Source organism: Zingiber officinale, chromosome 1B (assembly GCF_018446385.1).
Source record: "Zingiber officinale cultivar Zhangliang chromosome 1B, Zo_v1.1, whole genome shotgun sequence".
NCBI lineage: Eukaryota > Viridiplantae > Streptophyta > Magnoliopsida > Zingiberales > Zingiberaceae > Zingiber > Zingiber officinale.
In genome coordinates this window covers 133,284,312-133,307,461 of record NC_055986.1, presented here as the reverse complement: position 1 = coordinate 133,307,461, position 23,150 = coordinate 133,284,312, and the positions used below count along the sequence as shown (strand labels likewise).

The following is a 23,150-nucleotide window of genomic DNA, read 5'->3' as shown; positions in this document are numbered from 1 at the left end:
TTAAACTAGGCAGATAGAAAATCTTGATAAGTGAAACTAGGTGAAAAGCCCTAGTGAGCGAAACTAGACAATTGAAAATCCTGATGAGTGGAACCAAGTGAAAAGTCCTAGTGAGTGAAACTAGGCAAATGGAATTCCTAGTAAGTGAAGTTAGGTAATGAAAAGTCTTGATGAGTGAAGCGGGGGGAAAAACCCTAGTGAGTGAAGCTAAGCAAATGGGAATCCTGACAAGTGAAAGTCCTAGTGAGTGAAGCTAGGCAATGAGGAAGTCTTGGTGAGTGAAACATGTAGTTGAAAATCCAGGTGGGTCAAAGATTGACCGAACATCTAATGATTGGAGGTTCAAGTCGGTTAAGGTTGACCGAACACTTGGCATGAGATGATAAGTCCAAGTGGGTCAAGGTTGATCGGACACTTAGCACGAGGAAAAAAGTCCAAGTGGGTCAAAGGATTGATCAAACACTTGGTACGAGGAGAAAAGTTCAAGTGAGTCAAAGGATTGACCGGACACTTGACACGAGGAGAAAAATCTAAGTGAGTCAAAAGATTAATCAGATACTTTGTAAAGAAGTTTCAGCATGTCAAGATTGACTGGATGCTAGGCAAGGAGAAATTCCAATAGGTCACAGTTGATTGGATGTTAGGTAAAGGAACCCTAGACTTAGGTTTGGAAGTTAGGATTTGGTAATCGATTACCATAGCTTAAGCGATTACACTTAAGCTCATTATCACGGGAAGCAGAAAGGATCGTAATCGATTACGACATGCTTAATTGATTACGGTAATCGATTAAACCAGTTTTCGCGAGTTCACAAAGAGGTGCTTAATCGATCAGGCTAATCGATTAGGCTTAGGCATATCTTAAATGATTAGGGAAATCACTTAAGAAGCATTATGTGGAAAACAAAAAAGTTTCCTAATCGATTAGGAAGGTTTAATCGATTAGGGTAATCGATTAAGCTTGAAAAACTAGCCGTTCTGAGCAAGTTGCAGAAGCGTAAGCGCTTAAGGGAAAAGCTTAATTAATTAAGGCGCCAACGGTAAACCTAGAAAAGGATTTTTCATGACCATTGCAAGTATCTCTTCTCTCCCACCTTCTTCAATGAGCTCATAGATCATCACCGCTAGTTCTTGAAGTTCCTTGGAGACAAGTGCTGCTGCACTTCTAAGATCAAGAGGCGTTCCCAAATAAGATGAAGAAGTTAGCTAGGATTTCATTTATGTAAATCTTGTAAGATTTATATTGTACTAGCTTCTCTTTTATTCTTATTGTATTGGGAGTTTGTACGAGGTTTCTCTACCTCCTGAGTGTTTTCGAAAAGAAGTGTTTATATAGTGGACATGTGAGAGAGGTCGGATCCTTAGATTAGTCACCTCATCTTTAGGTGGATACTAAGTAAATTCTTGTATTAGCATTGGGGAGCTTTTCTTCAAGTTTATCCGCTGCAACAACATTTACGAAACGAGTGAGACGAACTATTCACTCCCCTCTAATTCTGAATGTCCCAATATAAAAAACCCCTTTATAATTTTTTATCGATCTTACATTACAAATCATATAACTTTCTATATTATAAATCACAAATTCCAATACAATACTACTTTATTATTAATTATGAATCCATCTTCAAAAAAAAAAAAAAATAAGTAGGTTTGAATTTTTAATACTACTTTTGACTATAAATATCAGTCCTCACCTCTATAATAGTTTAAGCTTTTTTATTAAGATTTTTTAGTTTTATAAAGCTCTCACAACCCCTTGAAATTTTATTTTAGATGATGTAGTGTTATTTAATGCAATTAAAGAATGTATTATTAATTAAGTCAGTATCTTTTCATTCAATGTCATTAATGAGTGCCTTTTGCTCTGCATAGCCTGTAAGTAACTTGATAGTCTAACGAATCACATCAAACTGCATCGAAACTTGCATGGTTTTCAGGTTGTCCTCCATTTTCATGTACAAAAGTTGTATTGTTTTATCAACAACCATAACACTTCTTTGTGATTGTCATTAATCAAACAAAAGTAATCAACAATCACAGCAAAAGTAATTCTTTCAGATTGTCGGCAAGATCGAATCCTGAGACAACATACTGTAATATTTAGCTTTACACAACCCTGCTTACCTTTTTTACTTGATCTTTGCTAAAGTTTTCTGACAAAGAAGTTTAAACAAAATTTTAACTAGGGCTCAGCTCGAGATCAACAATTTTGTATGTTCGGCCATGATTGAAGGCAGCTGGGACAAAGATGCCACTGACAAAAGTGAGAGATCATTATATCATTATATCGTGATAGTGTTCTACAACATGGCATTGTAGTTTGCATAAGGTATTAAGCCACACTTTTGAGCATAAGTAGAACGACAGAAATCACCAATTACACAAGAGCTTCAACATGCTAATGCTTTCTCGACTACTCTCATGCCTCTCTCGTACTCCAACATGCTAATGCTTTCTCTTTTTCACCTATTTACTCTCGAGCCTCTGTCGTGCTTTCTGAAACTCTTCTTCAGATGGTTCAGCATCAGAGCTAGTACCACAGTTAGCAACCATGGAGGAGAGCATGGAATTGAGCTGCAGTTTCCTTTGGCTCCTGCGCTGAGATATAACTGCAACTATGTCTGTTCCTTCTTGTTTCTTTAACCTACATATGTTTAACAAAATGAAGCCAAATCTTGTGTGAAAAAAATATGTATCGATGAAAGGTGCGGTCTGAGAAAAATGCTCACTTCTGTCTTCTGACTAGAGGATCAGTTGGTGGTTCCGTTTCAGCAACTTTCTTAGCCCATTTCTGATAAGCTTTGCTTGTCTTCAATTCTCCTAGAGGATAAAATGCCCATTCAAGTCAACTCAAAGTAACTGATGCCTCTTGCTACAAGTATTGCATTCATCACGTGATTTTCCAAATCTCAACTTCATAAAGTTTAAATCATTTTATTGACTGAACATGAGAAATATGTTTGATTATTCTTTTCACAAACTAGAGCAATTCCAATTACTATATTTGACGGGAAAAACATCTCACCTTCAGCTATTGCTTCATCAATTATTTCCTTGTAGTGGTGCGAGTCCAGCTTTGTATCAGAACAAATCATTGAACAGAACAACCTGGACAAAACAGGTGAATTGTCAAGATACAACTTTAATTATAAGGCTCAACGGACTTCAGTTGCAGCATTACTTTAACAACTAATTGACATCATCTTAAAAAACATAAAACTATGAAAACTAATAACAAAATATAGCTGATAATCAATTGCCTAAGCCTGCACCATTCCAGTATGAAATCCCAGCAAACAAGAACTCAATGTGTTTTCTTCATTTACCTATTCATATTACCATTGAATCTCACGTAGAGATCCTTCACATCTTTTTTCTCAGACTCAGAACCTCTATAACTAGCTTCGAAATCTTCAATGTCAGCCTCCGTAACCTAGAACCGGGAGAAATAAAATGGTCTATGTTACCATGTTATGTTACAAGAATTGGATAACAAAGAACATGACATTTTAAGGGCTATACTTGTTTGTACATTGTTCTGAAATATTCCTGCAGAGTCTCAGTAACGTCCCCAACCAAAGCCTGTTGACAGCAAATATTACAACAATGACAAGAGGCTTGCCCATCTATTTCTTGATGCCAAAATATTAACGATACAAGAGGAAAGAAATCTTTCAAAAGATATTACATCATCACCAGTATAACCAGTCTCATCATAGATTGCCCTTTTCTCCTCGTCCCCAAGAATAGATACAACTTTTTGCAGAAGTTGGAAATTTTCTTTTGCTTCCTGTAAATCGAAGCAAATGCTTGACTATCTGCTGACAAACAATCCTAATGTGGAAATAACAATTCTTCACCTCATCACCAGGATTTTTATCAGGATGAAGGTGCAAGGCAAGTTTGTAGTAAGCTTTCTTTATTTCCTGCTGAGTAGCTGTTCTCTCTACACCAAGAATCTGCAAGAAGATTATATCAAGCTACTAAACAAAAATTTCCTTATAAAGGAAGGATACAGAGCAAGAATCTGAAGGCAATGCTGCAACAAGCCAACTATTTGAGAAATAAGTTCACAAGTATGTTATTGAAACTAGTCCATAAAAAATAGAAATTACTGGACATTTCAGTAATTACTACAAAACATAATCCCTAGAATAAGAAAAGGTCCTCTGCCACAATTTCCAAAATCGAACCATTGGAATGGTGGAACTAAAATTTTTCAAAATAGGTGCAATGTACCATAAGAAACCATAAAAAGTCAAAAGAGATACAAGGGCAAAGCTAACAGGGATAATGAAATTTACACGACTAAGAAAAATTAAATAACTATAGCAAGTTCAAAAATTCCTTTTCTATAGGTATATTCTACACAAACCTTATGTGAGTTCAATTGAACCCACTTGCAAAAATTGTAGTTCCTTTCAAGATTCAGCTAAGCTGGTCTTTTGTCTAATTAAAATCTTAAGCTGACTTCATTGCGGAAAAGAATCAAGAGAAGTGAGCATTTGGGAACTGTAGGATTGTTGATGGCTGGCTAAAAGGGGGGTAAATAGCCTATAATCAAAATTAAAACTTCCCTTGCTTCTAAACTTAGCAAGGACAAACACATGTTAATTAAATAAAAAATAATTAACATAAAAAACAAACAAAGTAGGAAAGGACTTTGAATTTATTTGGTTTACAATTGGAGAGGTTGCTAATCTAAGACGATGAAAGCTTCATTAAGATCTCCTATAAAGAAGGCGAAGTAGCCTTTTACAAATGTTGAAAGCTCAGAATGAAGTACAGAAAATGAAATATAGTGTGTTGTATTGAACTTCGAGCACTAGAGCTCTATTTATAGCCTACTAGTCGAATCTGGTCGTTTGTTGACGTGCCACTTCCTATGCGCCTAGACACTGTCTGGTCGCCTGGACTCGGTTGAGTTGATCCACTCCGTAACGACTTTCTCCAACGATTCTGAACTTCTTAGGAGCTTGGACCCAATCTGGGCACCTGAAATCTGCTGACATGCACTCCGTGCTAATCCTCTTCGACAACGGTTATGTTGACATGGCCGCTCTTCCCAGGCGTTTGGAAAGGATCTAGGCGCCTAGAATCCGAGTGCTTGGACTCGATCAACTCAGAAGTTGACCATTTTCTTGTCCGAACGTTTGGGTGATACTCCGACCGTCCAGAGTTGAGCCCACTGGAACCCAACTCCGGCCTTCTCCTCGGGTAGACTTCCTCCGGCTTCTTGTCCCTTGAATGTGTCACGCGCGTCCTTCTTGTCCATCGGTGTACTCTTCTACAGCTCCTTGTCCCTCGGATGCACTAAATCCGTCGACGCCCTTCCCGTGTCATCCTTCTTACTTGTTGCATCTTCCGCTTAACTTCGTGTGTTCCTAAATCCCTGCACACTTAGACACATATATCAAAAACACGGAGTATAACTTAACTCGATTAATCACACCAAAACTAACTCGGGGTATTTATAATCTTCCCCTTTTTAATGTGTATCAACCTAAGTTAAGTTAGGGTTAACAAACACAAAATGTAGTTAAACTGCAAAAATTATAACATTAAATTTTGCAATAAAATACATGTTTGCAAAAAAAAAAAAAGTTGCAAACTCCCCCTCAACTTAACCCCTCTAATTCTCTCCCCTTTAATCACATAAAAAAATAAGGGAAAAATTGAAAAAAATGAAAAATGTTTTCTAAGAGTTGTAAACGGAATATTCAAGAATACATATTTTTACCTAACTTATTTTTCAAAGAAAATAATTTTTAACAATTAATCCTTATTTTTTCCAAAAAAAATAATTTTCAAAAAATCCTAAATTTTTTTGTCAATGTCAAAGAGAAGCATTCTTACCATGATAAAAATTTTCATGGAAAAAATATTTTTATTTTAACCAAAATAAATATCTTTGAACACAAATAGTCATTTTAGAATATAAATGCTTAAAAATAGATTTTGACTTTGAAAAAATCTTGATAATTTTTCTGAACATGGAAAAATATAATGATTATTTACAGAAAAATTAATATTTTCAAAAAATCAATCCTTGGAAATTTAAAAATACAATTTTTGTTAAAAATTTTATAAGAAATTATTTAACGGTCAAAAAATTCCAAAATTTTTCCTATTGATAGATAATAAATTTATTTTTCACATAAAAATTAAAACCTAATTAAATTCGAACAGAAAGATTACGAAACAATTAATTTAGCCAATGAAAAAATTCAACTACAAAAAATTTAAATATGCATATAAAAATTAATTCAATAGATTAAAATAGATTTTGGGATCTAAAATAAATTGTCGCCTACTAGATTAATTAAATATTTTTTAGGAATATAATTTCTAAACACTTTTGCAATTTAGCCCTTATGATTCCGTAAATACCAACTAAATCTTTCATAATTTGTAAAATTTGAAACTCATAAAAAATTTGAATTTGAACATTGAAAATTCTTTTCTAACAATTCTATTTTTATCTTCTAATTTTGCATTTTCTGTTTGAATTTTATTAAAATGTTTAATGGACATGCATTCGCTAAATTAATTTTTAACTCAATGTTATCCTTTTTTAAATTCAAATACTTGGTTCGTAATTTGCATAAAGATCTAGATAACATCTTTATTGCATCATACATTTGGTTAGGAGGTAGAAGACGTACCTCATTTACCGTGTCAGACTTGTAGTTTCACTCTCTCTCTTCATTGCTGTTTTCTTCTTAAGTAGCCCCCTTCATCGATGCTCTCTTCCTGGTGACTTGCCATTAGTGCTGATCCAACATAGTCCTCAAGCTCGGACTCTTCTGGTGATGCCTCGTCCCGCGTTGCTTTGAGGTTCCTATGTTTGGACTTTATTGACCCTTTGTCTATCATTTTCTTTGCTCTTTAGTTTTGTGCAGTTGTCTATGATGTGTCCCTCCTCATTACAGTTGTAGCATCATACTTTTATTTTATTTCGCAGGAGCTTCTTAGCCCGTGACTTATCAAAATTGTTAAATTTAAAAAACATTTTAAATCTCCTTACCATGTACGCTTTTTCATTTTCGTCGAGCGATAATTCTAAATCTGGCTCAATCTTCTTTGCTTTTAGGGCAATGTTGTTGTTTAACTTTTCTATATCTTTAAGACCTACACATCGAGACTCATGAAATTTGAAAATAAATTTTCTAGCATACTTACCTCAAGGTCCTTGGAGATATAATAGGAGTCTACTATAGATGTCTATGTCGGTGTTCTCGAAAATGCATTTAAGGCATAACTCAATAAATCCTGATTCGTTACCGTTTCTTTGAGGTTTTTGAGTTCGGTGATTAATTCCTTGATCTTTGCGTGTAATTGAGCCACCTTTTTTACTTCTTCCATCCGATGGTTGGCTAATCGATTTCGGAGCAGATCCCGTCTTCCAAGTTTAGCTTACGAGGTCCTTTCATGCAGCTCCAGGAACTTCTCCAGAGTTCTTTAGTCGAGTTGTAGGTGCCAATCCAATTAACTTCTTGGGCGGTAGAATACTCAACAGATGGAACTCTACTTTATCGTTAGCCACAAAATTAACCTGCTCCATTTTGCTCCAAAGATGTTCTTTTTTTCTCCGTGCTGATCTCTAGGTGCTATAAAATCATATTTGATTGTAAGCAAAATACCAAAATCTGTTTTAAAAAATACCTCCATCCGATGCTTCCATAGCGTGAAATCTCCCTTAAATTTCAATGGATGAATACTTGATCTGGCTATCTTCTTGTTGCTTTAGTCATCGGTTAATCCTTCTAAGGTGTCCGGACCCTGATACCATTTATAGGATCGTTGGTGCCGCGGGAGGGGGGGGGGGGGGGGGGGGGGGAGACCGCAATCAAAATTAGAATTTCTCTCTTAGCAAAAACAAACACACATTAATTAAATAAAAAGTAATTAACATAAAAAAAACAAAGTAAGAAAGAACTTTGAATTTACTTGGTTTACAACTAGGGAGGTTGCTAATTTTATTATGAACATTGAAAGCTCATAATGAAGTGTTGTATTGAACTTCGAGCACTAGGACTCTATTTATAGCTTACTGGTCGAGTCTAGCTGTTTGCTGACGTGACACTTCCCGAGCGCCTAGACTCGATCGAGTTGATCCACTCCACAACGGCTTTCTCTAACGGTTCTAGACTTCTCGGCCGCCTAGACTAGGTCTGGACACCTGGAGTTTGCAGACGTTATGCCGTCCAAAATTGAGCTCACTTGAACCCAACTCCAGCCTTCTCCTTAAGCAAACTTCCTCCTGGCTTCTTGTCCCTTAGATGCATCGTGCGAGTCCTTCTCATCCACCGGTGTACTCTTCTGTAGCTCCTCGTCCCTCGAATGCACCGAGTCATCGACTCCCTTCTTGTACCATCATTCTCGCTCGCTACGTCTTCCGCTCGACTTCTTATGCTCTTAAGTCTCTACACACTTGACACAAGGTATCAAAACTGCATAATCTAACTTAACTCGATTGTTCATATCAAAACCAGGGATTAAAATCCCATGCCGAACCGATCAAAATTGGCAAAACATCTTGTTCCGTATAGTTGCACGTGCGACTTTCTCACACAACGAGTCTGGTGTCGAGTGGATGTTTTTTTAATTAAAACTTAGGTAAATTATTTTAATCAACTTCTAGTTATGGTAGGGATAATATAAAAAAACTTTATTAAACCCTAATAAAATTATTTAATTAGTTTATTTTAATTCTAAAAAATATAATAAAATTATTTATTTATTTATCTATTTATCTATTTTTATATTTATTTCCAGATTTTTTTTATATTTTAAATATTTATGTTAAATATTTTATTTTAAATTAATACATTATCTATTTAAAAAATATCGAATGTGAGACATACTGGATGCTTCATTTGTGCTAATCCACAAAACATGAAGGTTGTTCAGAGACATAAGACCTACGAATTGTGGCTTCTGAGATGCTCTTGACTCAGAACGATAATGGGGTTAAGTCACTTGATGATGATTTGTCGTTGATCGTGCAACACCACGGCAGTTCTCAGTTGTAGGTTTGCCAATGGAATCGTCTTCTGAGCTTATCTCATGTCAAGCTCGAATTACGGAGAAATCAAGAACTAGACAAAATTGGGTGACCAGATTTGCATGTAACTAACATAATAATATAGCTTTGTCCAGTTATCCACACCTCGATCACATGCTCACCAGGTGTTTGTTGAAAATCCCAACGATGGAAGGGCCCCTAGAAACCCTGATAAGGGATCAACGGCGAGGAAAGATCATAAACCTTCTAGAGTTTCAACAAGCAAAACGATAGAAATTAGGGCTTCTCGTTTCTGCGTTGTGTCACTAACGACGCAACAAACAGAAGAGCTGGGGACTATGAACAAGAAACAAAGCGGAAAGATGGGAGACTACGAACGGAAAGGAAGAAAACTACGATACCTCATACAAGCTCTTGTCACTGGACGCGGTCGAGTCGCCGGCGCCTAGAGTTCGCCCTTCTCGTGTAGCATTTTCCTCTGAAACCCTAGATCTATTCCTTCTCCCCATCTGTAGCTGGGCGGACGACTCGATCGAAGAAAGCGAGACGAGAGATCTGAAGAAAAGGCTCGGCAAATTCCCGCCCTTCCACAATCTTCTGGAACGAGTGAATCAAAAACTGATAATATTATTATTTTATTTGATATATAAATTATAAATGAACGACGTGCGCTACAAGTATATTTTTCAAAAATACAAAAATAAATAAAAAATAATAATTGGAGAAGCAAGCACGAAGTCAGGAACTATAGATAGCAAAGGTGAAATAAGAGAGAGAGAAGAAAAAAAAGATCGGATCGGATTTCGTCCCTGACCTTCTGCTTCGTCATAGCCTTCGGCGATACCCTAACCTTGTTACATCCGTTGATCCCATTGGCTGAACGGCTGGAGCAATCGATCGAGCCGAGCGAGAGATAGAGGATGTCGTCGGGGAACCGGAATCACTACGGGGAGTTCAACCAGAAGATTGATTATGTGCTCAAGGTGGTTCTGATCGGCGATTCAGCTGTGGGCAAGTCGCAGCTGCTCGCTCGCTTCGCCCGCAACGAGTTTAGCATTGACTCCAAGGCCACCATCGGCGTCGAGTTCCAGACGCGCACCCTTGCCATCGACGAGAAGACGATCAAGGCCCAGATCTGGGATACCGCCGGCCAAGAAAGGTTACTCCTTCCGTCCTCATCACCATCCTATTCCGAGTTGTTTCTTCAATTTTTGACATGGTTTGTTTTTCGAAGCATTTAAATTGCAGCCGATTTATTTATATTTTGCCTCTTGAATCCTTTGGTCTCATTTAATGTATCTTTAACGGAACACGCATGAGATTGTAAATACTGCAGAAATTCAATTAATTACAAATATATTCAAATGTAGATCTGACCGAGTTTGCTTATCCATTATTAAAAAATTAATCAGATGAGTCTATTAAATTTCAATTTTTCCCTAATAAAATGATAATCAATATATATATTTTTTATGCTCTCGTGGAACACACACAATATTGAGGTTATATGCATCACAGCTTGATTCTTATAGTAAAATTTTATTGACGGAATAGTACGGAGTTGGGAACAACATGGAATCGAGGATGGTCATGGAGCTGGGAGTAGCGCAGAGCGAGCTGGGGGTGGCTTGGATCTTCTGTTGACTTTGACCACCACTTCAGCCAAACTATTGACTTCTTCTTAAACACGTGGCACCCTCTTATTACCTCTCATATCATTAGTCTCCCTTTCAAATTTAGTTAAAGGAGACGGGTATCCGACTGATTTGATTATTGGGTAGTCGAATATGCTGGCACTTTCTGCCCCGATTGTAATGAAAAAGCCTTTTGGGATTTTTACCGGCTGACTTCCTACTCTAGCTTAGCATCTTAATGAAAGATACATTCACCGCCAATCGAATTGAAGGAACCATTCTGTCCGAGCTTACTACAAGGCGGAGTTGAGAGACATAAATCCATCTACCAAAGAGGGAGTCGAGAGATAGATCCTTAAGGAGACCCTCTGAGTCTCGATCTTAAGTATGTTTGAGTTGGGAGAGTGTGGGTTCTTTTCAGGAGATATGATATACACTCGACCCTTGTACGAAGGAGAGGTTGATATCATCGAGCCTTGGATCTTGACCCCGTTTATGTCTGAGTCGAGGGAGTTTGTCCCTAAAAAGGACATTGTTGATGGAAATATGATAGACGATCGATCATTGTACAAAGAGGAGGTTGATATCGTCGAGCCTTGGATCTCGATCGTGACTATGGCCGAGTAAGGGGAGTTTGGGCTCTGAAAAAGACATTGTCAATGGAGATATGATATGCACTCAACCCTTGTACGAAGGAGAGGTTGATATCACCGAGCCATGGATCTCGACCTCGATTATATCCTAGTCGGGGGTGTTTAGACCTTGAAAAGACATTGTCGATGAAGATACGAAATGTGGTCGACCCTTCTATGATGGGGAGGTTGATATCGCCGAGCCTTGGATCTGGACCCCAACTATGTCAAAGTCGTGGGGGTTTAGTCCTGAAAAGGACATTGTCGATAGAGATACGATATATGCTCGACTCTTATATAAAGGGGAGGTTGATATCGTCAAGCCTTGGATCAGGACCTCGACTATGTCCGAGCCGAGGGAGTTTGAGCCCTGAAAAGGACATTGTCAATGGAGATACGACATGCACTCGACCCTTGTAAGAAGGGGAGGTTGATATCATCGAATATTGGATCTCGACCTCGACTATCTCCGAGTTGGGGGAGTTTGAGCCCTGAAAAGGGCCGATGGAAATACGATATGCGCTAGACCTTTGTACGAAGGGGAGGTTGATATCGCCAAGCCTTGGATCTTAACCTCAACTATGTCTGAGTCGGGGGAGTTTGAGCCCTGAAAAGGACATTGTCAACGGAGATACGATATGCGCTTGACCCTTGGACGAAGGGGAGGTTGATATCGCCGAGCCTGAGATCTCAATCTAGACTATCTCCGAGTCAGAGAAGTTTGGGAGAGAAGACACTAGTCTATCGAAGATTCTTTTTCATTGATAAAATGGAAGGTACAAAACCTCGATAGGATATAAAAGATAAACAAAGGATACGGGAACTGCATAGGAATGATAGGGCTTCAAATGATTGACACTCTATGGTGATCAAGTTTCTTACAGCTTGCATCTTTCAGGTAGTATGTGTTGGTACAGTTTGCACTAATAATCAAACTCAGATTTTGATGTATGACAAAGGTTAAAGTTAGACTTGTGATTTAACCTATTTACTAAGTGTGCAGAACTAAAACATTTGATGGGACTTGCCACCAGACTGAAGTCCAATTAGGTTGATAACTGACACGGGAAGACCAGATAGGTTGATATCTGACAGGAAGTCCAGTTGAATCTGTGGGACCTGACAACTGGTTGAAGTCAAATGAGTCATCTAACATAAAGTCTTGGTGGGTTGAGTGTCAAGTAAGTTTGCAATGGTGAGTAAGGTAAGCACTAGAGGAGAGTGATTTAGTGAGGATGAGTCCTAGTGGAACTGTAGGTGCTGGTCCAACTTAGATCCATTTTGAAAATCTAAGCTGAGACCATGACTAGATCCTGGTCTTAGTAAGACAGGATCTAATTAATAATATTGTCTTATTTCTATTATGCTAACTCTGTCTGTGGGATACATTTGTTATTTGGGCTAACGGATTTTACATGAGCTAAAATGCATAACTATGCCTCGAATGAACAGTTCTTGAAGCGCCTCGGAGCTGCGGCTAGGCGCCTCGGAGCTCAAGGGAGGCGCCCTGGACATGGCAAAGTCGTCCTTGTACAAATAAAATTCTAGGATAGAAGTTCGTTGACCAAAGGCGCTCTGGAGCACATTGGATGTGCCTCAAAGGGCATTGGAGGTGTCTCGAAGCCATTGGAGGCGCCTTTGCGTGGATAGAAGCCGAAGACTTTGGATCGGATAAGCGTCATTAGAGGTGCCCTGAACCATTGGAGCCACCTCCAATGGTGTATAAAAAGAGGTCTTCGACCATCATTAAAATATCACTTCTCTACGCGTATTCTCGACCGTCTAGATGCTTCGACTTCGTGCTACCACTTTGCTGCGATGCTACTACACCTAATTGCTGCAATTAGACCATCTCCAACACCATAACTCAATTCAGATCTTTTTCTTCACGTGTTGGGTAACGTTTTAATTAAGTCATTTATTTCTCAAGAAAGTGTAAGCTTGTTGCACTTTCTTTTATCTATACTAATTTTACGATTGATTAGTAGATTATCCATTAGAAAGGTCCAAAAGACCTGGGTCTTGGAGCAAGAGTTGTCGAAGGCTTCGAACAAGTAAAATCGATCGCATCTGTTTTATTGTTTTAATTCCCATGCGCACTTGCACTTAGTTTTAAAAAGCCGAAAAAGAACGAGTTTTAAAATTCACGTGATTCAACCCCCCCCCCCCCCCCTTCTCACGTGCCTATGATCCTTATAGTATGCCCTTGAACTCTGCTTGCAGATAATCCGAAACGGACTTCCCCATTGTAGTTCCAGCTTGTTGACGTCTCTAACAAGCTTGACCTTCTTCCAGACTAAGTCTCCGACTTGAAAAGTGTGATTTGGCTGAGTAGGGCCAAAGACCGGAGTCGACACTACCTTTCTCTTTGCAACTAGGCTTCCTCCACCTGAACATATTTAAGGCCCGGGCCTACAGACCATCGAAATCGACCGTAGGCTTTCTTTACCAAAGATATGAAGAAGTCTCCATCTATCATGCCTTGTGAGAAAGCACTGACCCGCACCTTTGGGGTAACTAAGGAGCATCCATGACCACCCCGATTGAATAGGTTCATTGGGCTTTTGCTTAAGAGCGAACATGCATGCGGAGTTTTTTGATACCTCTTGCTGGTGGCCAAAGTACTGCATGAACACGATCTTAAATTCCTTGAAGGTCCGAATGGAGGCATCGTGAAGACGATTGAACCACCTTTGTATTGAGCCGGAGAGGGTCATCAAGAAGACTCGACATTTGATGTTGTCTGTGTACTGGTGTAACAGGGAGGCGTTCTTAAATTTATATATGTGGTCTTCGGGGTCGATCGTTCCATTGTATTTCTCGATTTGTAGTGCTCGAAAATGATGCGGTAATTCGTCTTGGAGGATAATTTCTCAAGAATGGAGGGCCTCGGGGGACCTTGTTCCACCAGATGCGGGAGCTTTTCCCTTTAAAGGGTCACAATGGGGGTTTTTCCTGAAGATTCCAAGGATGAATCTCATATAGCTAACATACTGAGTAGAGTGAGATGACCCCTTAAGGCATCTCGACCAGTTGAGTCAACCTTTGGTGAGGCGCTTGTGACATTTCAACTGATCGGGGCGGCATCTCTATAGGAGGGTTGGGTACGAGCGGTGTTGATTGTTGGGGTTGTCCTTGCAACATTGTCTGCACGGTTGCAGCTACCAACTTGTCGAAATTCTCCGTTGTCATGCCATTGACGTTAGGTCTCTCGGTGTCATCCATCTTAATGTCTCAGTTCAAATCTTAACTCAGTGTTCTCACAGAACTTGAGAACATCGACAAACGAGCCATCGGTGAGTGGGTGTTGATGTTGACTTTGTCATCGATCGCCTTGACACAGCAAGGACTGGTAGAGAGATCTGTCGGAGCCTGAAGGGAAGTAAATAGAAAGGAGAGAGTTAGAATGACAGCCGGGGGTTCCCCAATGTAGCCACTTTGACGCTCATATAAGTCTCCGACAGGGGAGAATGAAGGAGAAGATGAACAGTAGTTTAGGATTTCCCCAAGTTTGTGTATGTGCGCGTCCATGTGCGCCCGTAGGAGCGAACGACCTTTTATAGAGTTGCGGCTATGCACTCACGTTCTCCACGTGTTTTGAGATTTCCGCTTACGTTACCCACGTTTCCTGGCATAAATGGATGTGTTTTCCCACATTCTCTGAAAACAATAGCTACGATGTCCGTATCTTCCGCGAGCAATGGTACAGATACAGAGCCTACCCGAAGCTAGGAGTAGTGTGGAGTCGGGAACAACATGGTGTCGTAGACGGTCATGGAGCCGGGAGTGGAGTGGAGTCAGAGCCAATGCAAAGTTAGGAATAGAATGGAGTCGGGGCCGATGTGGAGTCGAGAATAGCATGGAGTTGGGGATGGTCATGGAGTCGGGAGTAGCGCGGAGCGAGCCGGGGGTTGTCTCAACCTTCTGTTAACTTTGACCACCACCTCAGCCAAACTATTGACTTCTCTTTAACCATGTGATACCCTCTAATTACCTCCCGTATCAACTTTGTAGGGGTATACTTGGATATCATAGGTTTAATCTAAATGAGCTCACATATTGTTAAGAACCTATAGTATTCCTTTGCACTAGATTTAGCTACCATCAAGTGTTTCTAACTAGTTGTAAGAGAATTTATCGAACCTGTATTACAGTCCTACTAGCATCTGAAGATAACTAGATCGGGAAATAAGGCAATGCTCTATTTTTTATTTCACTGTTTAGGTAACACAGAATATCCTTTTAATAATATGGTATGAATTTTATTGATATTTGCACATGCATATCATAGCATTAGAACAAAATTATCATAAACACTTTGCCGGCCTGATTGCGCAGAGAGCTAGCCTTAGAGAAACAATATGTTGAATGGAACTCTTTCTGTAGGCCTAAGATGTTTCAAGATATGAAATCATCCTTGTAAAGCACAAAGATGAACTATGCAGTAGTTTAACTTCTAGACAAGTGAGTTGCAGAATGTAAAACAAAGCTGAAGATGGTTTCTCTATATAGTGGCCGTCAACTAAGATTTTATTGGCATCATTAATTTGTTTCTTGTTGCATTCTTTTTATTTGTATAACATGAACTATGCTGTGATTATCAATAGGTACCGAGCAGTGACGAGTGCATATTATAGAGGAGCAGTAGGGGCAATGCTGATCTACGATATAACCAAGCGTCAATCCTTTGACCATGTGGCAAGATGGCTAGAGGAACTGCGAAGCCATGCTGATAGGAACATCGTGATTATGCTCATCGGAAACAAGTCTGACCTTGGAAGTCTTCGAGCAGTGCCCACTGAGGATGCCAAGGAGTTTGCCCAACGGGAAAATCTCTTTTTTATGGAGACCTCCGCGCTGGAAGCTACTAATGTCGAGAGTGCCTTCCAAACTGTTCTCACAGAGATCTACCGGATCGTGAGCAAGAAGTCACTCGCTGCTAACGAGAAGAGTGGATCTGCTGGCAACGCAAATCAGCTAAAAGGAACTCAGATAGTAGTCCCTGGTCAGGAGCCTCCAAGTGAGGGCAATGCCAAATGTTGTTCCTCCTAATATACTTTTGGGTTCTCACTTGATCATGGATTAAACTCTTTTTTCTTTTTCTTTGTTGGTCTTGCCTTGACAATCAAATTTTGGATAGATATTTAGTACATTCACTGTTTTTTATTATTGATCTTATTCTGGTTCATCCATATTTGATCACTTAGATTAGATGACCAGTTACATTTTTGAATCTACTCACATGTAATCATCATATTCTAAGACTTCTAATTGTTCAAAGGGTGTTCTTAAAGAATTTGTTTTTCTTCGATAAATTTTGTATGAACTTCCATGGAAGTCAACCATTGTTACATGAAACAGACTTTGTTTAACATGAATCCAAGATCGCTGGCACTACTCTTGAGGGCGAGGAAGAAGCGGGGCGTAGGAGAAATGGACGACAGATCCATTCTGAACTTTGTTTTATCACTTCTCTGAAAGTCTTAGGATTGAGATAGACTTCTGACTCTGAAACCTCCAGACATTAAAATGAAACCTTAATGTATAACACGCTTATGATAATGTAAAACAAACACATTCGTCACTCTGAAAATCCCCCACAAATAATGCATCCACAGCTCAATACAGAATGAATGGTTTCGAAACAAGTTTCGAAGTCCAGTATATCCGAAACATATGTTATCCGCATCGTAACCACCCTCCATCTTCAGTTCTCTGAAAGATTCGCGGCTGCTTATTGACAAAGGTATATCTCCAATCTGGATTCTTGATCAAGTAGTCCCATTTCCTGCATTGCAGTAGAAACTAAATGATATATATATATATATAAAACCTAAAGAATTGTACAAGCATTCAGTGTGCTATTGCTGGAAGTGACTAGTCGGCCCCATAAAAAATTTCCACCGGCTATCAAGGTAAATCAGGAAGCGCAAGTGACAGTTCATACAATGACCTAGTAGTCCCAGTGGTTCAAACACAGAAGGTGAATTTCTCACGCTCCTTCGATTTGAACACTCGTGCATGGGGGAGGCCCAAGGTGTGATACTGAATGATTAGGAAAAAAAAAGAAAAATAAAACAATGCAGACAATCTTGATTTCAGTGTTCGAAATGTATACAATGTAAAATTTTACCAATGAAAGAAAGAGCACGGTAGTCCATTCCTAAAGACAACTCCATAAAAGAACAGAAAATCAAACCTAAACTCTAGTGTTCATTTCAGGGTTTGTTTTTGGGCACATTTGCACTCGTAAATATTCAGTTATCTATGATTTCTCTCATCTTTTATAATGTTGGATACTTACAACTCATGCTACACCATATTATCTAAATTAAAAATGGAAAATGAAATGATAGCATTGTCAAAGAGGGTTTTCTAGTATTGACTAAAATAGATAATGGGCAGAAATATCCTATGGAAGTAGAGTGCCAAACACAAACCTTCTTTCATTTTCCACAAAATCAGGACCCTCAGCAAAGGGAGAGGTCGAACACCCTAAGAGATATTCCGAATCAGAAAGTTCTTGCAGAGACAAAGCATAAAGCCTCCAATCAGGCACCCTATTTCAACAAACAGAAGCATTGTTCACAAATCATCATATGCAAGATATATTAGCAATGATAGATAACCAGATGAAAGAAATGAGATAATGAGCGAAAGACTGCCAATAGATTTCTTATTCAAGCTGAATCAATTAGAAAAAAAGATTCCAATGATAGAGAGACTAAAGCAAACCTAACACAATTAAAAGAGATTTAAATGAACAAAGTAAAAAAATCAACAATTTGACCTTACATAAAGTGCAATGGAAGGATAAGGTCCATTTAGTTAACCCTAAATGGTAGGGCATGCACTTCTTCTTGTTGTTTTATGCAAGGTACTATTCATAAAGATGTCTCCACAAAGACAACAACTAAAAAGAATACTTCAGGTAGTCAGTCTTTTATATGAAAATATTCATACCCTTGGCCAAGTCAGAGCCTTCTATAAAGCCCAGTGAAATTTACATCTAATTATGTATGCACACATGGTGGAAACATTGGTATCAATCTTCAAAAAAACTAAGCCTGATTTAATTGGTAGTTACAATGTGGAAAATTTTGATATCAATATTCCAACAGGTAAAAAAAGATGAGTCTCATCCATCACAATGTCTAGACAACTTCAATAAACTCTTCAAGTAACAAAGTTTCTTCACAGGTTCTAAATGGGAATTTAAGTCGAACCTTCCCTATTTAGTGTTCCATTTATGAGTATAGGCACGATAGTTAGTTTTGGATGTGATAGTTATGTCATTCCTGTTTTATCAATCGCCCATTGAACAATATGCCAATATAATCATGTAAAGAACAACTAGTGTACCATGTGAAAGGGACAAGTTCAAATCTGTCACGACTGGTGTCATAAGTCTCCAATAACTTTCCTTTCCACTTAGGATCTTTGGAGCATACAGTCAGCCGAATTCTCCTAACAATCTCATCTGGACCTCTTGAACTTCGATCGAAGCTAGCAGGCATGACTGATCCAGATGAAGTATCTACCTGAACAAAAACTCACTGACGTAAATAAAATGAAGGAGAAAACCATTCAAGTTAGAGAGAATTAAAAAATTCTTGAAGCACCACACCAGTTTCAATCAATTACACAATCACACTCAAAGTTTGACTGGCAGGACCATTTTATGTATGGAGTTATGGTTTAAATTGGCTTATACATAAAATCTGCAGAAATACTTCAGGGCAAGTCCTGAAAGTTGTGATTAGGAAAAAGGAAGTGAGAGCTGGAACAGCATGTCATGCTCAATACCAGCAAAGTGCTCTTTAGGTTACAATAGGTTGAAAGTACAGATTCTCGTGTATATAACCAAATTTACAATATGAAAGACATCTGAACCACGATGCAGAATAAGAAAGAACTTTACCAGAATGCCACTGATGACTGGGCAAGCATTTCCCATTGAATCTATTTTAGTGTTATGCTTGAGGACACATAAAGTTTGCAGGTGAAACTTCCACTGGCTATCTTGCAAAGCTTCAACCATCTTTGAGCATAGAGGCAAAGAGAAACCTTCTTTTTTCTGCTTTCTTTCTGATGTAACTTCGTCACTTGAATGCTGCATAGAAATAATATTTATGAAGTTTAGTGTGCTGACATTCCAATAAGGTCCGACACTATGAATCAAACCTTTTTAGGCCTATCATCAAAGCCCCCTATGAGATGAACCTGCAGAGATAGCGTTACAGCATGCCAAAAATTAGGATCTTGCTGACAGCTAATTTTTTTTGGTAATGGCCAGATATGGTAAAGTTGAAAAAAGACGTGAAACAAACATCAAAAGCAGTATCTCCTGGGTTATCATTGACGACAATGGACGACATCATTTGCTCGAGGCCATTGCTAACCACGCCCGGAAAATCCATATGGCTGACAGAGGTCCTGCATAGAAGGACAATGGTATCATGACAAAAAAAAAACTCAATTTTGTGTAATCTGGAGCAAGAAAGCACCAAATCCTCACATTCCGCTGTTCCTACTGCGGATCACAAGGCCGACACAAGTGGTCGCCTCGTCCGTGCCCGCCAGCTACCCAAAACCAGGAACAGGAACACATCTAAGAGCTCATCGAGTGGAAAGGAAACGCTTTTGAGGGCGATAAGGAGGTTACCTGGACGATGTCGGGATCCACGGTGGCGTACTCTCGCTGGAAGACGTAGACGAAGCGGCCGAGCAGAGAACGGTCGGCGGAGGAGACCCTTGTCTCCGGAGAGTCCTTCAGGCGATCTGAGGAGGAGACAACGGCCGGATGCTCCAACAAGTAAGCTAAGATTTCCCTTCCCTGACCAAAGAAGCAAAACATCAAACACTTGGCAGATTGCGAAAGGATAAAGGTCAGCGGACATCGACCTGGGATCGGGATCGGGGTTGGGAGATGGGAAGGCCATCGACAAAGATCATCGTTATGATCGGGACCGGGAGACGAGAGCAGGAGACTGGAGACCCAAAGAGAAGCCTGCGCTGGGGAGATCTTCTGTTCGGGATTCCTAGCTTTCCTTCCTATTGGCAGTCCTGCACAAATTTCAGTTAACCTCCTTAAAGTTCACGAATTTGTCGTAAAAGTTTTAAAATATCGGTGTTCTCCCAAGTTCAGGCGGATTAACAATGATATCGAAGTTCAAGCTTCTACATTGTTTAGATTGCCCTTTAAAAAAAAAAAAATTGCACTAATGATTAACAGATACTATAGTTGAAATATAGAGTATTACTATATAAAATTTTAGAAAATTTAACGTGTCTGAGCATATTATTTTATATCTTGATTTGTACTAATGATTAATAGATATTTATGATTTATTTTTTTTATATTAATCTAAGAATAAATTGATAAAACGTTAGGAGTGAATCACCTTTTAGCCCATAAATAATTTTACATTTATTTTTTATTTTTTGTTTTTATTTTTTGTGGTCATAGATTGCCTTGCAAAACCTATTCTGCATCTCAACATAAGTCAAGAGAAATATTATCATCTCAAACAAGTAAAAGTCGACAAACTGCTTAGGAATAAAAATGGATGGAGAAGAGGTGAAAGAGGTTTCATTATGAATGAGATTTTAGTCCCACATTAGAAGTTTTATGGCATGATAGCTGATTTATATTGATTCACATGCATTAAGGATATGAACAAATATATGGGGAGAGGTTCTCTCTCATGCGTGGGTGCGCAAGGGGGTACAAATCCAGGGTCTGGATTGCACTGAACCATGTTGACTTGTGTGCGGGATGTATTAAGTTTGAGAATCTAAAGTCTCTCATGCATGGGTGCGCAAGGGGTGCAAATCCAGGGCCCGGATTGCACTGAACCATATTGACTCATGTAGTAACAGATGCATTAAGAATGAGTGAAACGGTAGACGTTTCATTGCTCGCCTAGTAATGGTCATTAATCGACCATTAACGCTGTTGTTGATCTAAGCTATCCACCTCATTCCCCTCCTCTTCCGTGCTACTCCAGCTCGGCAGCGTGCTCGTGATAGCGATTGAGTGTCACTCAATTCGCCGTGACCACCAGTGCTTGGTGGAAATTACGACTCTCGTAGGCCTCGGTCAGTTTTCCCGGTCCTCGGCGACTAAGTCTGCTCTTTTGTACGTAACAGAAACTAGCAGTCTGAGATCATCCGCTCAGATCATCTCTATTGTAAGTTAAATTTAAATCTCGTGTAATTTTAAAATTTAACTAACTCCCTAAAATCTCCAATAACAGATTGTTTTGTCCAACAACTGCTAAGTAAAAGTTGATAAAATCAATTTCATACTCTAACACGAGCAATACAATGGTAAAATACTTAAAAAGAATAAATGAATAAATTAAAAAATTGAAATTGAATTTCAATATAAATGAATATTTTAGAGATAAACTTTTTAAGTATGCATAAATTATATTTTAAATTTACATATATGTAATCCATGTCATTGATTCACAATCAAATTAGTTAATTTATCTAAATAAATTAAAGGAGCGATCCTATCCAAAAAGTAAGAAGATGGTTAGTTAGGAATATGATTCTGTGATTAATTGAAAGAAGACCTCTCATTGTTCTGCAAAAGTAGGAGCATTATTGTTGGGTTAGGAAATGTGTCCCCGACGTTCTTTAATCCAAATGGCGTGATAATGTGGCAGTAAGTCCTGTCGGTAGTGTGAAGCTAATTTCTCTTGGTCCTCCTTGATGAGCAGCACATGATGGTATCCTTAATATGTGCCCAGCATATATATCAACTCGCAGCCAGTCGTAAAGTCCACCATCTTATCAATGCGCGACAAAGGGCAGTAGCCTTTCGGGCACGCCTTCTTCAGGTCTCTAAAATCGATGCAGACCCGCCACTTGTTCCCTAGCTTAGATACTAGTTCAACGTTGGCAAGCCAGCTCGGGAATTGCACTTCCCTGATTTGTCCAACTTCGAGCAATTTTTCCACCTTCGCTCGAATGATTTGATTCTACCCCCCCCCCCCAGTCTCTTTTCTTCTGTTTGACCAGCCGAGCGTTCGATCGGACGTGCAACTCATATTGTATTATTACTCGAGAGATTCCCGAGAGCTCGCGGGTCGTCCATGCAAACACATCGTGATTTTGCTTTAAGCTGGCCACCAGCTTAGACATCTTCTCAGGGCTCAGATCGGTCATGATGAACGTAGTAGCCTCCTTTGAAGGCGCTGGAATTTCGTTCTGTGTAAAACCCCTGTACAAAAATTTGTACAGGCATAAAACTTTTCCTAGCAACCTACATGCTCGATCAGACATGTGTTTGATCAATCAAGCAAGTCCTTGATTAACCAAAACACACCTTGATCGAAGCACAAGATCGCTTGCCTCTTATGTTGGTGTTCAAGATCCATACAAAAAAAACATAACTAGTTGCGCTGCGGAATAAATAACTAGTTGTGCGTTTCTTCGTAGACAAAGATCTCTTGATCTTTTGCTGTATTCCTCTCCTCTTCTTGGACGTCGTGTGGACGACGATCTACCAAGACAAACCACCCGAACCTTCTTTTGTTTCCAAACCGCCTACCACCAAAAGATGCAAAGAAAAGGGGAGTCTCCTTCTTCTTCTTCTCCTCCAAACTACCTACCACCTAGGGTGGTTCTTCTCTTCTTCTTCTTATTTTCAAAGCTCCGGCCACCAAGGGAGATGTGCGTCGGCCCTAGATGGAGGAAAGGGAGGAAGAGATGAGAAGGTGGGGCGCCGACCCTAGGAGGAAGAGAGTGTTGGAGGATCTTGCGGCCGGCTAGAAGGGGGTTGAATGGACGGCGCCCCCAAATACTCGTTTCCTACGTATTCGTTAGTGCACAGCGGAAATC

The 23,150-nt window shown here is 39.3% G+C and overlaps 3 protein-coding genes across 3 annotated transcripts; 1 reads left to right on the top strand and 2 right to left on the bottom strand.

Moving 5' to 3' along the window:
- Positions 1-2,258: 2,258 nt before the first annotated feature.
- On the bottom strand, positions 2,259-9,563 carry LOC121980026 (chaperone protein dnaJ 6-like). Its single transcript, XM_042532000.1, has 8 exons — positions 9,433-9,563; positions 3,864-3,962; positions 3,692-3,793; positions 3,526-3,585; positions 3,330-3,436; positions 3,029-3,111; positions 2,733-2,823; positions 2,259-2,647 (listed from the first exon to the last, which is right to left on the bottom strand). The coding sequence occupies exons 1-8, from the start codon at positions 9,538-9,540 to the stop codon at positions 2,470-2,472; spliced, it is 828 nt and encodes a 275-aa protein (XP_042387934.1). The 5' UTR covers positions 9,541-9,563; the 3' UTR covers positions 2,259-2,469.
- A 388-nt stretch (positions 9,564-9,951) lies between these two features.
- On the top strand, positions 9,952-16,485 carry LOC121980035 (ras-related protein RGP1-like). The gene is made up of 2 exons (XM_042532009.1): positions 9,952-10,190; positions 15,905-16,485. Exons 1-2 carry the CDS (start codon positions 9,952-9,954, stop codon positions 16,347-16,349), a joined length of 684 nt encoding a protein of 227 aa, XP_042387943.1. The 3' UTR covers positions 16,350-16,485.
- A 315-nt stretch (positions 16,486-16,800) lies between these two features.
- Positions 16,801-20,436, bottom strand: LOC121980014 (protein N-terminal asparagine amidohydrolase-like). The gene is made up of 9 exons (XM_042531991.1): positions 20,202-20,436; positions 19,963-20,133; positions 19,816-19,880; positions 19,628-19,733; positions 19,482-19,520; positions 19,219-19,410; positions 18,660-18,838; positions 17,738-17,857; positions 16,801-17,085 (listed from the first exon to the last, which is right to left on the bottom strand). Exons 1-9 carry the CDS (start codon positions 20,250-20,252, stop codon positions 16,977-16,979), a joined length of 1,032 nt encoding a protein of 343 aa, XP_042387925.1. The 5' UTR covers positions 20,253-20,436; the 3' UTR covers positions 16,801-16,976.
- Between the last annotated feature and the right edge of the window lie 2,714 nt (positions 20,437-23,150).